The sequence below is a fragment of the Bombus pascuorum genome, chromosome 9 (assembly GCF_905332965.1).
Source record: "Bombus pascuorum chromosome 9, iyBomPasc1.1, whole genome shotgun sequence".
Taxonomy (NCBI): Eukaryota; Metazoa; Arthropoda; class Insecta; order Hymenoptera; family Apidae; genus Bombus; species Bombus pascuorum.
The window spans coordinates 742,035-756,924 of NC_083496.1; the positions used below are offsets into that span (position 1 = coordinate 742,035).

The 14,890-nt window shown below is 46.7% G+C and overlaps 1 protein-coding gene across 2 annotated transcripts in view; it reads left to right on the forward strand.

The window, feature by feature from the left end:
- The first annotated feature begins 497 nt into the window (after window positions 1–497).
- Window positions 498–14,890, forward strand: part of LOC132910509 (protein Star-like) — a 78,730-nt gene continuing 64,337 nt past the window's right edge. Inside the window, exons 1-6 of one of the 2 annotated variants that reach the window (XR_009658789.1) lie at window positions 498–992; window positions 5,919–6,110; window positions 7,778–7,991; window positions 8,635–8,799; window positions 8,891–9,082; window positions 9,248–9,494. Coding sequence is in view for 1 of the 2 variants with exons in the window: in XM_060966269.1 (XP_060822252.1) it covers window positions 919–992; window positions 5,919–6,110; window positions 7,778–7,991; window positions 8,635–8,799; window positions 8,891–9,082; window positions 9,248–9,433 (1,023 nt within the window). In the remaining variant the exon portion in view is untranslated. Of the gene's footprint in view, window positions 993–5,918; window positions 6,111–7,777; window positions 7,992–8,634; window positions 8,800–8,890; window positions 9,083–9,247; window positions 9,498–14,890 lie in introns of those variants that run through there. The other variant, XM_060966269.1, reaches the window with a different exon arrangement.

A 14,890-nucleotide genomic window follows, 5' to 3' on the forward strand; every position in this document is an offset into this window, starting at 1 on the left:
AGACCGAGTAAAAGGCAACAGGGGGGAAAGAGAGTCGAGGAGAGAAAGAGAACGAAAGAAAGAAAGGAAAATAAGGAGGGAAGAAGCGACAGGGACGGCTGTGGATCGTGTGCCGCTCTGCAGTGCGACATTCGACGACAACACACGCTCGTTGCTTCCCGTCCCTTCTACGGCACACCGAGCGCTAATCAACTTTCGTACACAAGCGCGTTCCTTCGCGTCTCCTTCGGTGATTCCGCTTACGGACTCGTGCTGCTCTCTTCACCGCCTTTAAAAACGCCGTTTCTCTTTGTTCCCGCGACTCCTTCGACCTCGACGCTGCTGGAATCCGCGCGAGTCGATCGGACGCTGCACGTTCGTCGATACGGTCGCGCGTATACGTATATTATAATACGTAGAAGAAAGTTACGTGACTGTACAAGGATCGAGGGGAACGTTCGTAAGGGCCGGTTTCTAACGACGCGGTTTTCACTCCGATCGAGACGGTAGTTGCAGTACCGTCGGCGATGATCGATGCGGTGAACAAGTGAAACGACGCGTTCCAAGTACGATCGGCGGAGGTATTTCAGGATTTCGTGAATCGATTTGCGAGAGAAAGGGAAAAAAGAAGAGTCACGGTCGACGTTTTTCCCCGCGCGTCAGAAAATCCGGCCGTTTGTAAACAGAGAGAGAGAGAGAGTCTGGACGAGTGACGAAACGAGCAGACGCTTCTACTCGCTTTTATCGACGACGATCGTTCGAACGTGCGAATCTTGTGCGAAGAAAAACGTAATCCGACCGGCCGAGTGCAGCGTTGGCGAGACGCGGAGGCATCGACGGAGGAGGATGTGCAGGAGGTCGGCCTGGTGATACAGCCTGGTCGATGTCTTCCGGGCGACGGTCACGTCACGGACGGGATGCGAGACACGAGCCACGTGAATGTTGTACGCCGTTGAACCTTCCTTTCCGCCAGGCGAATTATTCTGGACCGGCATGGAACCCGTGAAAGCCAAGTACGTAGTTTACATACATCAGCCAACCGCAGGAAATTTCGCAGAGTTGCAGAAACTTGTCGACGATGTGCGCGTCTCGGCTCTTTGTCCGCCGCCTTTCGTCCACGATCTACCTTGGTTTCCGCTCGATATTAAATCGCTCCGATGCTTCGTCGACTAGTTCGCGTTTCCAGGCTAACTTCCAGATCCTTGTTTTCAGTTTATGCGCGTTATACGCACGATTCCGAGACTGGAACGGAGACGAGCGATATCGTAGAAAGCCGCGTTTTCACTGACGTCGACGTCGTTTTTTCCTCACTCTGTTTTCTTCGCTGCGTGCTGTACTTCCTCTCAGAGTAAACAAGTTCCGTTACGTTCTTCCCCTTTATCGACCTACCGACCTACCATATCGATACATCGTTTACTCGCACAAATATCTTTTTATTACAATTATCGACGATAATAAGCCGCTTTTACCTTATCTTATCCTTACTTCTTTTTAAGCTCAAAGTTTTCGCTCGAATATTTGCAACGAGATCTTCCAGTTCGTAAATTCCCATTCTTATTCCCGTGCTTCTCAAACGATTTTCCTCTTTGCACGAACAATTTCCTTCCAATTTGTTCCTTCCACCGTCATTTTATTTCTCTCTGCGTCGCGCTTAACTAATCGTTTCGGTCGAGGAGCGATCTCTGGATGAGAAATGGCGCCAAACGTTCCTCGTAGTCTTCGCCTTCGACGGGTATTTCGATCGACGCTCTTCGCGCCTGTCCGATTTCCAAATTTCTATTTATTACCATGTTCGACGCGACGTTACCGTTTTGAGCGCGGACAACCGTGAAATGGAGTTTACGCCGGTCGCGATGAACGGAGCTTACGTCGATACCATTGCCGGGCAAAATGGCAAAAAACGTCCTTTTCTGTCCTCGTGAAGAAATTGGTAAATATTTCGCGACTCGGTTCGACGGCCATCGATCCATCGGAATTGGCCAATACGCGCAAAAAGTCAATCGGAAACGAGCCGGCCAAATAGAAAGGGGCAAATGGGAAAAATAATCGTCGTTGTTGGACGTTTTCTTCCCGATGGAGTTGCTCCGTCGTAGGATAGAGCCTTCTTCGTGCTCGAATAAATTTCTTCTTTCTCTCTCCGATGATAACGTAGTACGAAGGGTCCTCCAAAGTGAATTTTCCGTATCGTTTCAGATTTGATATTTATCGTTTACCGTTATCGTAGCGCGCGTCACGAAACGACCGGTAGAAATTTTCGACTATCGCTTTGTTGTCCGATACGTCTGGCGATCTTCGCGAAGGTCGCAAGACGTAGGAGTGAAAAGCCGGACGCGCGTCTAATGCTTCGAATCTACGTAATTTGTCGCCAGCTATCTACGCGAGTTGCAAAATTCCCATTTACGATTAACTTACGTGCGAACAGGCTTGATAAAGTTACCGTGGCGATCGTTATTATCGCGTTTGTAAAGCGCGGTAGCAAAACGTCATCTCTGATCGGATATTATGCGCGTAACAGCAATCGAATACGGTCACGCGTTCGTACGGGTGAATCGAGCTCGGCAAATTTGCCGCCCAACATGCCCGCGATACTTTGGAAAATTGAGTTTTCCACGACGCGTTGATAATCGAAATGTCGCCGCTCCAATTTTCGTCGCAATCGCGCCAATTCCGCGAATGGACGTCGACTTTCGCACGCGTTTCGACAACGCTCGACCATCGAAAGACTCTATCTATCGTATCTTCGTCTCTTTTTCGCCACACGGCTATCACGGCGGAAACAACTTGGGTTTCGCGTACGTTGGATCGATCGCGATCGCCGACAATGCGCGTTGCTAACGCTATTCAAACAGACCTGGCTACGTACTCGTATTTGCTTATACCTCTCCGTAACGATCGCAGTCTGACCGATCGACCCGACTATCGAAGCATACAGCTCCGTGCGATCTGTCGCTTCCAGTCTCGTCTATCTTTTACATTCCGTCCATTCGCGTCTTTCGCCATCGTCCTAAGCGCTAGAACTCGGAACTCGGTATGCCCATCGACGATCGAAACGAAGAAGCGGAGGCGCGAAAATCGAAGCGAGGCACTCGAGGTTCGGCGATAAAATTGGGTCGTTTAATTTAGGGGGCGTTCAACGCGGTCAACTACCGTCGCGTTGTGGAAATTAGGCGGCGACAAAGCGCGTGGCTTTACTTTGAATCGATTCGTCTTATCCTGTCGTGAAACGACGCGCGAGATATCTCGTTGAACGTTGACGATAAATCTATTTCTATCGTCTTTCGTATGAAACAAAGTCGGTATGAAACGAGGTTTACTCGCAAATATCGAAATACGTGGCTATTCTTCCGACGGAATGTCGTGTTCGAAGATTCGCGCGTGGGTAGATACGCGGAAGTTCGGCCGGATCGGTGGCTACCGGAGTTGCAGAAACTCGCTTAGAAAGCGCACGGTTACTCGAATGTACGCGCTTCTGTTTCACGATTGCCAGAGTATGGAAAGTCTGGTAGTTGGAAGTGTTCTCTGGTGGAAGGAACGCAACTTTTGTAATATTCGCTAGAGTTCCGTAGTCTTGCAAGGCGAGCTTCCTTCTAAAATAACAGATTTAAAAATTCAGTTTGTTCCGTGTTCTAGTCGAATAACATTGCCTACGACGACTTTCCAGTCCGTCCAAACAATAGGAAACGTTCGTCGCTTACCTCGCAACTTACTTTCCCTCCGTTAGTCTCTTTGATTTTGCAACGCGAGGTAACACCGCTTCCGCGTCAACATCCTTCCGCGTAACGAGGCTCGCTTCGACCGGTCGTCGTCCTTCCCTCGATGCTTTCGCTCGAAGAGACGAGAAGAAGATTTCTGAAACGAAGTCTGAATGTAGTAAACGAGACCACGTAATCCGTTACGAAGGAACGGAACATCGCTAGGAAGAAACGCCAACCGATAACCAAGCGTATCGTTGCCGTCGTCCCTTCGGATTTCTGGGTCTTCGTTGATCGTTCCGATTTCTCCGTACAAATCTTTGCACAACGACACGTGAGATTTCCATTGGCAAAATCCGTAACGAGATGGCGAGCGAGGAGCGAAATCGTTAGTTTCTTGGACGATAACCTTGGAATCTTTAGCTATCTTCGTATTCGATGGCCAAAGGCTTGTCCGTCGTAAGGATGGAACGAATTGATGGCCATTTTCCTGCATTTACAATGGCTCTATAGCGCCTTGTGTCAAAGTCGTAACGATATTACATCGTGATATCACCTGGATCGATGGAGAAACGGGGCCACGTTGCAAGCGAAAGATAGTTGCATCAGCTAAGATGCGGTTGCGTTACGGCATCGTGTGAAAGTTTAGCTATTCGCACGGTGAGCGTAACACGGATGACATCACAAACCGGATCGTCTCGAATCTCGATCGAAAAAGTCGATTTCACTTCCGCGTAGATGAACATCCTCCGGTGTGGATCGTCTGGTTTGTTCTTTCGTGTCACGTCCGCGTCCACCATGTACACTCGTGCGTAGTCGGTAAACGCGATTGCCCATCGATCGCAGTATCGTGCGGCGAGACGATTCTTCGCATTATATTTACGACTATGGCGTGTGTCGACCGGGTACGTCTTGCGACGATATTCCGGGCTAGGCTAGCAGTCGTAACGATCGTTCGAGGCACGGTGGATCGCGCGAAACGCCAAGCAACGACGCTCGTCGCCGCGACGGACAATGAAAAATGCGAAGGGAACGAAGCTGTACGGCGATTGTACTCGAGACGTGGATACATCGTACTACGCTTGCAGCGTAAATTTACTTGGAATTTACTTGTCCGACGGATAGAACGATTTCCACAAGAGTAGAACCGGCTAGAATTTTCCCACTCTTAAAAACGATTCTCGTTTTAAAGTGGTTGAGCTTGACGTTACGGTAATAACTGGAATTACGGAAAGACAGAATACTTTGCTTACCACGGATATAACGCGGCGAATGAGTTAACTCCTAGAGAATCTTACCTTCTGCCCGGTTAGTCCTCGTCCTTTCGCACGCGCTCGGATCGAGTTCCCTTTCGAATTCGAATTGCAACAGGATCTCGTGCCCGTTATCCGGTTATTACAGCGCAGCGAGGTACGTACCTGTGCAAGCAGCTGGTTCCCCGGTGAATTTAAACACGGCATTAAGTCAAATTGCAACGAAGCCTCGTGCACGCGACGATCGTATCGCGATCCAAACGAACGTAAGGCAGCACGCGTGCGGCGGAATCGACTCGTTGCAAGTGGTTCGCAAGTGGCTCTGTAACTCCGTAGACTAGATCGATAGAGCGTGTCGAGAGTCTTCGTCGAAAGGTTATCCTTTCTTCGCTTCTATTTTCTATTTTCTATTTCTTTCTATTCATCCCGCGTTATATAGACTTATATTCCTTTTAAATTCGTCTGGAAAAGTCCTTGGAAGTTGGAACGATAAAGAGTAGGCACATTTAGAAAGAAAACGGCAAACGAATTTCAAATAGTACTCGTAAATAGAGGCTTGGCGAAGATCGAGTGAAATCGAAGTCCTCGAGTCGTTCATTTCGTAGATACGAAATGCCAAACCGAGAGGTCGACGCCTCGGGGTCTACGGCGGGGTCGTTTACGACGGTAAACTCTCGTAGAATTCAAAGGGACGTAAAATTTTTACGAACCGCCACGCGTACGATTCGACGAATCGTCCCTCTGTCTAGGTACGAAATAAGCATCGAATTATACCACGGTTTACGACGTTGAATTATCAGCACGTACGGACCGATTCGATTCGATCGAACTCTTCCTCTCGGCCGACTCGATTTTTCTCATTAAACGTACCTTCTTCGATCGACGAAGTACGATTCCTTCGTAAGCCCGTTTTTATCCTTTCTCAAGATTATTTTCTTTGCGTTACGGTACCGTGTAATGGAGCTTTCGAGGGTAAACGGTCTTATGCTTGCAGAATGGCTCCTACAGGGATGCCCCCAGTCACCGGTGTTCTACAGCCGCCCACGGGATCGACTCTGTCAGGGAGCACGATCGCAAACTACAAGAAAAGCTGGTGGAGAAGAGTGGCCTCCTGCTTGGCGTTTCTCGCCGCTTTTTCCACTGCCATGTCCTTGCTCCTGGTTTGGAGCGAGGCCGCGGCCTTGAGGTAAGTTTCTTCGTACACGAAGCTAAAAACAGGAGGAAAAGAGTATCCGGTCGTTGCTCGTTTCCTGCGAATGCTTTAATTTCGTTTATCGCTCCGTTTAGTACGTTTAAGAAATATGAATGTCGATCTTTAAAATTTAAGTACGGTTCCTTTTGTACCCTCGTTGTACCTTAAAAGCGTACATATACCTGCGTACAAATTTTACAACACCGTAAAAGAGAAAACTCCGATGCTTCCGAGGTTGTCGCTCCACCATCCCCGTTAGTCTAGCGAGAACGTTTAGCGTCCCTTTTTGTTACTCTCCCTCCCCCCTCTCTTTTTCTCTCTTTCGACGTTCTGTATCCCGTTCGTTGAAATTTACAGCAATCCACGTGTCAATTTATGGCAATCAGGGAAAAACGAACGACAAATTGCGAACCGTATCGCTGATTTCGATTGATGTCTACCACAATTACGCATGCGTGTTGGTCCATCGCGAGACCGACCGGTCGTCTGGCAATTTTTCGAGCTCGTTTATCGTAGAAAGTTAAATATTTGATCGCAGGCTTCCATCGAGACTCGAGTGACAAGGCACGGGTAATCCGGGTAATTGATAAAGATCGTTTCAACTGTTATTAACGCCGATTGACGAGGTATTTGTGTAATTTGGCTCGTAACGTATACTTTTATGACGCGATTCGTCTCGCAGGTAAAAAAGAAAAAAGAAAAAAAGGAAAAGAATATACTTTACAAGCGCGATGTATAAGTAATAAGTCGCTTGCCTTCGAGCGAGATTCGATTAATTACGTCGTTTCATTTTGACGACGTTGCATCGTTTTCGATATAAAAAGTAACATTAACGTGTAAATGCGAGAGTAGATAAAAAAAGAAATACCTTTGATACCTCGCGAGTAGTCAATATCGTTGGAAACGCACGAAACAGCTAGTCCCTTGTCTCTCGACATCTACGAAGAGCACGTTGTCAGTCGCGTTAAAGAAATACGATTGTTAAACGAAGTTAATTACTAGGTCACTCGAGACGATTATCCTTTCCCTGGGACCCTCGTGACAAAGGCTGCTCGACACGGGTCTTTCAAAGAAAGAACGTTCAACGTTTACTTCGAACAGAATCGCCGTTAATATCGAACGTTATTAATTAATCAACGTAATTAATTCGCCGTACTCGTTTGAATTTTAATCTCGAGCGTCCACGAGTTACGTAGCTCCGTCGTACTCGAAAATATTTGCATATTAAAGAGCTGGCATTCTTCGCGATCATGTACGTATACTCGGGTCGTTTTGTCGTTGACTCGATGCAACGACGGAACGTAACAACGGTAAAATAAAGATAGATGCGGATGACGCGAATAACGTAGCCCACGCAAATCGCGATTCATCGTCGGATCTCCGAGTTCCGGCAAATCAGATTTTACGCTAAATCCGACATGTACGAACCGAGACTCGTGCCCTCAGACTTTGATTTTCAAGCTTCGACATCCGTGCCGTCGCTTGCCCGATAAACGGACGCCGGGTACAGGCGCATTCGCGGAGACGTCCGAACGCGCGTCGATGGTACATACGCACAGCCTAAACGAGAAACGGTTCGTCAACCACGTGTGTACATATCGGGCTTAATAAGAGCTCGGCCGTGGATGTGTACTTGCGTTAAAGGGGACGTTTCGTTGCAGGAGGCAGGCGTTCGACGCCAACATGACCAGGGACTACGTGTTGAACAGCGTCTCGATGGACAACCCTGAATTAGTCGCGTACATCAGAGAAGTTCAATTGAAGCCAACGACGCAGCAGGATCCGTCGAACGCCACTCAAACCACGGAGGAGAGGTACGTGGCGGGTCTGACCGAGGGAAAACGCGAGGGCGTGTACGTGGAGTACATCAGCAGGGTAAGGAGAGATCTTCTCGTTCGTTTGTGTGACGACGGCCACGAGTGCCGTCGGCTAATTTATCTCCAAGGTTGATTTCCTCCCGAGTTTTAACGAGCAGCGAATATTAGTAAAAGTAGGAAAATTTGTTTCCCCGTCGAGCTTCGTCTCGTAGAGATCTTATTTATTATCTCTTATTATACAAGTCAGCGAGGAAGTCAAGCGGTTTCATGTACTTTTTAATTATTTTAAGGCGATAGTTTTGATTCGGCACTCGGCTAACTAGAATAATATTTAAGTAGCGCGTATATTTAAACGGCAGTGTATTTATCGTGTCGAAATTTTAGTCGGAGCACTCGACGACTAAACGAATTTCTGCCGAATAGAACTACCGCTAACGAGGCTTTAGGTTGACGATAAAGGAGCCTGAAAAGGATTCGAACGCGTCGATGCGGCTCTTTATTCGTTTCTTTTATTTTTATCAACTACTTACGTCCGAAGCGTTTTTATTACAATTTTCACTCGCAAAATCGTAAGCACGCTCGACGGTAGTACGGAGAAAGGAATAGATAGAGAAAAGATCGCCTGTCCAGAACTCGGATACGTAGATAATATCTTATCGCGAGATTTATTTAAGAATTATACGAATTATTTCCTTTTACAGATAGGTGCCATTTCCAGTACGGGCTGGTTGGAACGTAACTTAAGTTGGAGAGGCGTTCTGATCCTGACCGATCCCAGAAGCTTCTTCGAGGCGCACAGAAGCACCAGAAATCCAAAGACCAGAGTTCTTCACGCTTGCCTCAGTACCGACAAGGATACCAAAGAAGTGAGCGTACATTCGAAATGTCGTTTAAATCACGCCAATTATCTGCCTGTAACGAGACTTTTATCTCTATGCGAGCTCGTTCGAATTTCAGATTACCTATCATCAAGAATCCGAGGTTCAAGTTACCAAGTTGGGCGAAGGGCCGAATAGCCTTGTGTCGTCGGACGAGGGTTTGCCGACCACGAGATTGAAATGCTTCCCTTTGTACAGCGTTTTATTGGCGTACAGTGCCACTACCTTGGATTACCTGAGTCTAGATAGTCCGGATGCGCAAGACAGTCAGGTAACTATCGTTGGGGATTTCTGAAACTCCGTATCCAATACGTTTTATGATATTTTCTCCCGTTTTCGTACGACCAGGTCTGTTCCTTAACCTTTCCATCGTCTAACGTTGGTCGTTACCGTTCAAAGAAAATATTTTCTTTTCACGCTGATCGTGTTTGTGCAGGTTCTGGATACGATCCCCTGGGAGACGACCAGGATATCCGTAGTGTCTATCCGCTGGAGTCCTCACCACAGCGAAACCGAGACGAAAAGCCTGATCGATAAGATGACTAGCAGACGATACAAGCTGATGTACACGACCGACACCGGCAACTTGATCTTCTCGTACAACGCGTTGCTTAAGATTTGAACTTGCTTGACTAGGCTCGCTTTCCACCGACACAGGACCGTTCTACGTTCCTTCGTGCGTTATTTCTTTTTTTGTTTTTTTTTTTTTTTTTTTTTTAGACAAACACGAGCTCCAACAGCGATGAGAAATTATCTTTCGAGTAAATGAAAAATTGTTCGCGGAACGGCGTTCGTGACTTTCCTTTAACGATCGAACGAAATCTGGGTCGTTGAACGGTTCTGATTTCGTCGTCGAAGCAAACGGAACACAAACTCCGTCGTCGAACGTATCTTTTATTTTCTAGAAAAATATGTTTCTTACCGCGCGTGTGCGTGTCGGATCGTAGAATGGCCAAGACTTTTCGTTTTCGTCCGTTTAAATACATCGATACGCGTCTAGTATCGACGAATAGACTAGCCCCGCTCCTTCTTCTTCGTTTATCTTCTTTTCCGCGACAAAGACTGAGTCGACGGTTATTTCCCCGAAGTATAGTTATCCACAAGGACGCTGATCGACCAGAGTAGTGTCCGGCGTCGAACCTCCTTTCCGACGTACGATTCAACGATCGATCGTCGTTTTTGGTGCGAACAAGCTGGCACGCGGTTTGCTTTACGGCGAACGAAGGGAAAGAATCGAAAGAAACAGGTGTATTTACTTTCGTATTTTCGTATTTTCGTATTTTCGTATTTTAGCGTAGATTCGTTTTAATGTAACGTGGAGCCAGTGTCGGATCAGAACGATGTTGGCACGTTTTACGTATAACGTAGACCTTATTTTGTCAAAGATCGACAGCGTCGCGACCTAGTACCCACGAAAAACGATCGTTACTCGCGATTTAACGAGCGCTGTCACAGTGATAATGGATTCGATTACCTACACCACGGGCCTTATTAGCACGTAAGTCGATACTTAACTAAGCTATACTAGGATACGATAAACTGGTTGTCCTCTGCTCCTTACCAAGGGCTCTACCGTGCCCCTTTATCGAGTCTTTCGTAGGATCCCAGCAGTCGTTGCTTTTACGACCAGGATAAAGTAGGTTCTTTATCGTTGGGTGGGGGCGAGGGCGGGCAGGGTTTCCGAGTTACTCGACACCAATCATATTCCAGCTCAAAATTGCCATCTGCTCGCTTTCTTTATTGATTTTTCACGATGGTCCTTACCGTTCTTGGCCTACGGCTTATTCTCCGACCCACGAGCAAGCGATCGCTTTTGTTCTATTTTCTCTTAGGACAGGGATACGGTCGTTTTTGTCATTTTCTACGAAAAACCTTTGCGTATCTCGAGAAATTTGCCGTTCCGAGAGATGAAAAAATTCTACCTAGATGGGAGCGTTCTACGAGTTGAAACGATTTCTTACGCCTGTTGCGAGGACCACCGTAGGAGCAGAGGAAATCCGGTGGCACGAACGCGTCCAGCGTGGCGCTTTCGGCAAAACGATAGCCGATTACAGGGAGCGCGATACTTAATTACGCTGTTCTCACGATAATCTTAGCAGGGTTTATCGGTCGTTTGGCCATGGCCGCCGGTATCGAGCAAATGGCAGTTTATTTTTGACCGACGTCTCGTTCGATGGTTTCGACCGTTCGTTGTTCGCGACGTTCGGCTTGTATTCAGGCAGATACGACAGTCGGTGCGATATTCAGCGGCTGTAAACGGTATACGATATTACGCCTTACGACCTATGACCCGTCGCTATCGTCAGTCCGGTCGACAATTACGAGTTGCGCTCGCAATTATCGAACACATAGACGCACTTACGCACTCGTACGGGTTTCGCTCGTTTGTACTTACGTTATCAGAGGTCTGCCAATCACCGCCTCCCTGATCGTCCAGTCGAACGATGCGTCCTCCTCAGCTGTTTTCTTTTTTCTCACTCCGAAAGCACCCCGAGAACAGGATGTTTGTAACGCGTGTCATTTCATTCCGAGAGAAGCGGACGAATTCTTTCGGAGAAGAATACACGTAGATATTTTGGAAATTCGTGTTTTTTTATATTCCAATGAAGAAAAGTGTATTTTTGTTTTTTAAAATAAAATTAGTAATTTTGAAAAATTACGGTCTTCGTTAAGCCTCTTACCCCACCTGCTCTACTCGTGGAAAATTTCATTCGCTAATCGCTCCGTTCTATGCAGCTAGAACCACGCAAATTCTCGTTTCTTTGTCTTCCGTGGGAAAAGTTTACAAGGTCCGTTCTAATAGGAAAGTAGCAAACCACTAAAGTAAAGTTAACAGAGATACCTACTTGTTATCGTACTCTTTGCACGTTCGAGTACCGAGCTCCTATCGTACGCGACAAAACGCATCGGAGAAAATATGGCAATTTATGGACAAATCGCGCGGGTCATATTTTTAATACGCCTTCCACCGCACCGCGTTTCCATGGACGGAATCGTCTCGACGCGACGATCGCCTCGAGCGTTCCACGAAGAAGATGGAACGACGTAGCGCGTGAATATTTCTACGGTTTGCAATTCTTACGCTCGAAAGGTGGCGAAACGGAGAACCGTCTTGGAAACGGTATACTCGACTTTACCGAGCGATTTCTTTTTCACCGAAGGAACAATTACGATTCGATATGGAAGGTTTTCGATTCGTCGAAAAGACGGATCGAAGGTTACGAGAATCGCTATGGTCATTTTCCACCGATTCTTCTTTAACGACAGCGTGCTCCGTGTGCTTTACGAACAATTTATAATCGTTGGGAGAAAGGCGAACGGAATTTCTCTCTGTCCAAGTTCGCGCGCAAACAAGATTTCGGGAAGAAATTTCGGGAAGAGAAATTCTCATTGCGAGAAATTTGCTCGGAAAACGTGGAACGTTCCAGCGATCAGTCATCCTGATGAAATACTTGTCAGAGGGAAAAGGCGTTTTGCCGGTTGTTTCATTAAAGTTTCCTTATCGCTCACCGTATTATTATACATTTATCTACGTCGTGGATCGTCGTGCAATTTTATACGTTGCCTCTCGCGACAGAAGCGGAGAAAATTGCCGTCGGATGCAGCATCGTCCGGGTCAGCTCGGATCGTGTCGTTCAACGTATAATTCTTTTTCATTAGCCACGTAGGAAACGTAGAACGGAAGAGGTTCTATCTCGTCGACGTCATCCTCTCCTGCGTTTTAATTAATTAACTTTCCGTCAGATCACGCGCTACTTCTCATTTTGATTTTTTGTTACCTCGTTGCGGCACGCGATCCGAATCGATCACCGGCAAGTGGGTCAGCCCACGAAATAACACGGTTTTTCCTGGAAGCGTGCAACAAGGCAATAAAAACTGGCCAGTCGTTCGTTCGCAATAAATTCCGAGTTAGCGAACACGAACTGCGAGATGGAAAGCTGTTACATCGTGCGGGGATCGATCGTTCCGTCGCCTCTCCATAAAATTGAAAATAATAAATCGACGCGGACAAAGAAAGATTCGCGGCAGGGATAACGAAGAAAATTTCATTCGTATCGCGAACGTGTTTCGTGGTTGGGCGTTTGCGATCGATCGCAAACTCGATCGATTGCCGAGTGCTTTTCTCCAGGACGTTGCCATCTAATTATTTTATCGCGAAGCTTTATCGCGCTTCGATGCAAATTTTCCGACAAAAATCTCGTAACGAGAACGATGGAACGACGATCCGATCGAACCGAAATCGGAAACCAGTTTTTACAGTTTTTTTTAAAGCGACAAGGTGAGATCCGGCGAAGGTGAAGTTAACGGTAACGGTTACCGCGGTTCGTTCCATTTCAAAATCGTTTAAACGCTCGGTAGACGCGATCTACGATTTCCGGATTTCCCTATAACAGCGTGCGTTTAAGAGTCTATTACGTTCTCAGAGTAGTTTCTTACCAATTTATTTATACGTATGTTAGTAGTCGACGTTACAAGGGGTAAAAATAAAGGAAAATAAATTCGCCTGTCTTCGATCTTATCCTTGGCTCGATTCTTCGTTAGAGAAAGCAAATGCGGCGAAACGATCGACGCAGCTCTGTCGGCTGATCGATCGACGTCGCTGCAGGGTGCTTTAATTTAGATCGTGACTAGATCCTAGCGACTACCGTGTATTATAGTTTAAAGCAAGATCATGGTTGAACGTTTAATCACGGAGGGAAAATCTGGTGTCGCTGATAAGTTGTCGGTTTATCTTGGAAAGTTTGCCTTCGGTAGTTTCTTTTCTTTTCTTCGGCCGTATCATCGCCGAGATAAAGATTGCAAACGGCGCGCGCAAGTGTTTGTTATCGTTTGCGATCGAACCGAGATTTATCGACGGTGCTCTTTCCTCCTTCTTTTAACGAATTCCAAACGAATTAAGATAAAGTTTCATTGTCAACCGTTTGATTTATCGCGCTGCTCGTATATCATTCGCGATTTCACCGTTCGCTACCGACTTCCTCGTTCGTCGCTGGACGATCGGAGTCGTTCGATTACATCGAAGCGTCTTATTTTTCGCACCTTCTTATTTACTTCACTTCCGTTTATTCGTTTTATTCTTTTGCAGATCCGCCTGAGAAAAGGGAATAAGTATCGAGTAATGGCGACGATTCGTAGCCAAGGTGCGACGTAGGTTCTTGATTTACGATTTACCAGCATCGTGAGAAGCCGATAGCGGTAATTCGACGGTGAAGTAAGCACGTTCTAACAGATGAAATCAAATCGTACCGCTTGATAAATCGACCCGTTTAATCGCTTTTGTTCGTGTTTGGGTTGATTATAACGCTCCAATTATATTTCGATTAGAACGCTGTTTTCAGATATCGATAGCGGGTTTACGCTTATGTTTACGCGCCGACGAAACATCCATCGAATAATTTACTTTGCCCGTTTCTCCTTCTCTCGGGTACGATCGTTTTCTTCGAAATGAACTTTATCGTAAAACGGTCCCGAGAATTACGTCTTCCCGTTAATTTCCACCGGTATCCGGAAGCCGAGCACGTCCACGTTGACGAGCTTCGTTCGAATAATTAAATTCCTGCGGTGGCTCGACCAACCTCGATCTACGGAGATAACGTATCGCTCGTCATTGGTACACGTGCCAGCGAACCAATTTATAATTGCCGAATAACGAGGACTGCGCGGTCACCGTTCGTCGCAATTATAATCCCTACGCGTAACGGCCACGTTGTGGCCGGGCCGAGGTTCCGCCTCGGCTAATCCTCGTCGCCTACCTCTTCGTCTCGAATTTTCCTGGAATTATGTCCAGGCTGGATGTTCAGATTTTCGCAACGACTAAAACTCTTTGGATTTTCTATTTTCAGAGTTCCTTTCGACGTAAGAACCTCGCTTTCGCTTCGTGCGTTTAAACGCGCCAAGGGGCTAAAATTCTTACAGCCGTTCTTTGTCTCCCGACTAGAAAATTTTAAGAACGTTATTCAAATTTAATTTTAAGATTATCATCGGTGTGACGGCTGGCAAATATACACGCCGTTATTGAAGAAATATTTACGGGACGAAAATGTATAAAAAGAATCATCGAATAATACGTATTTATGTC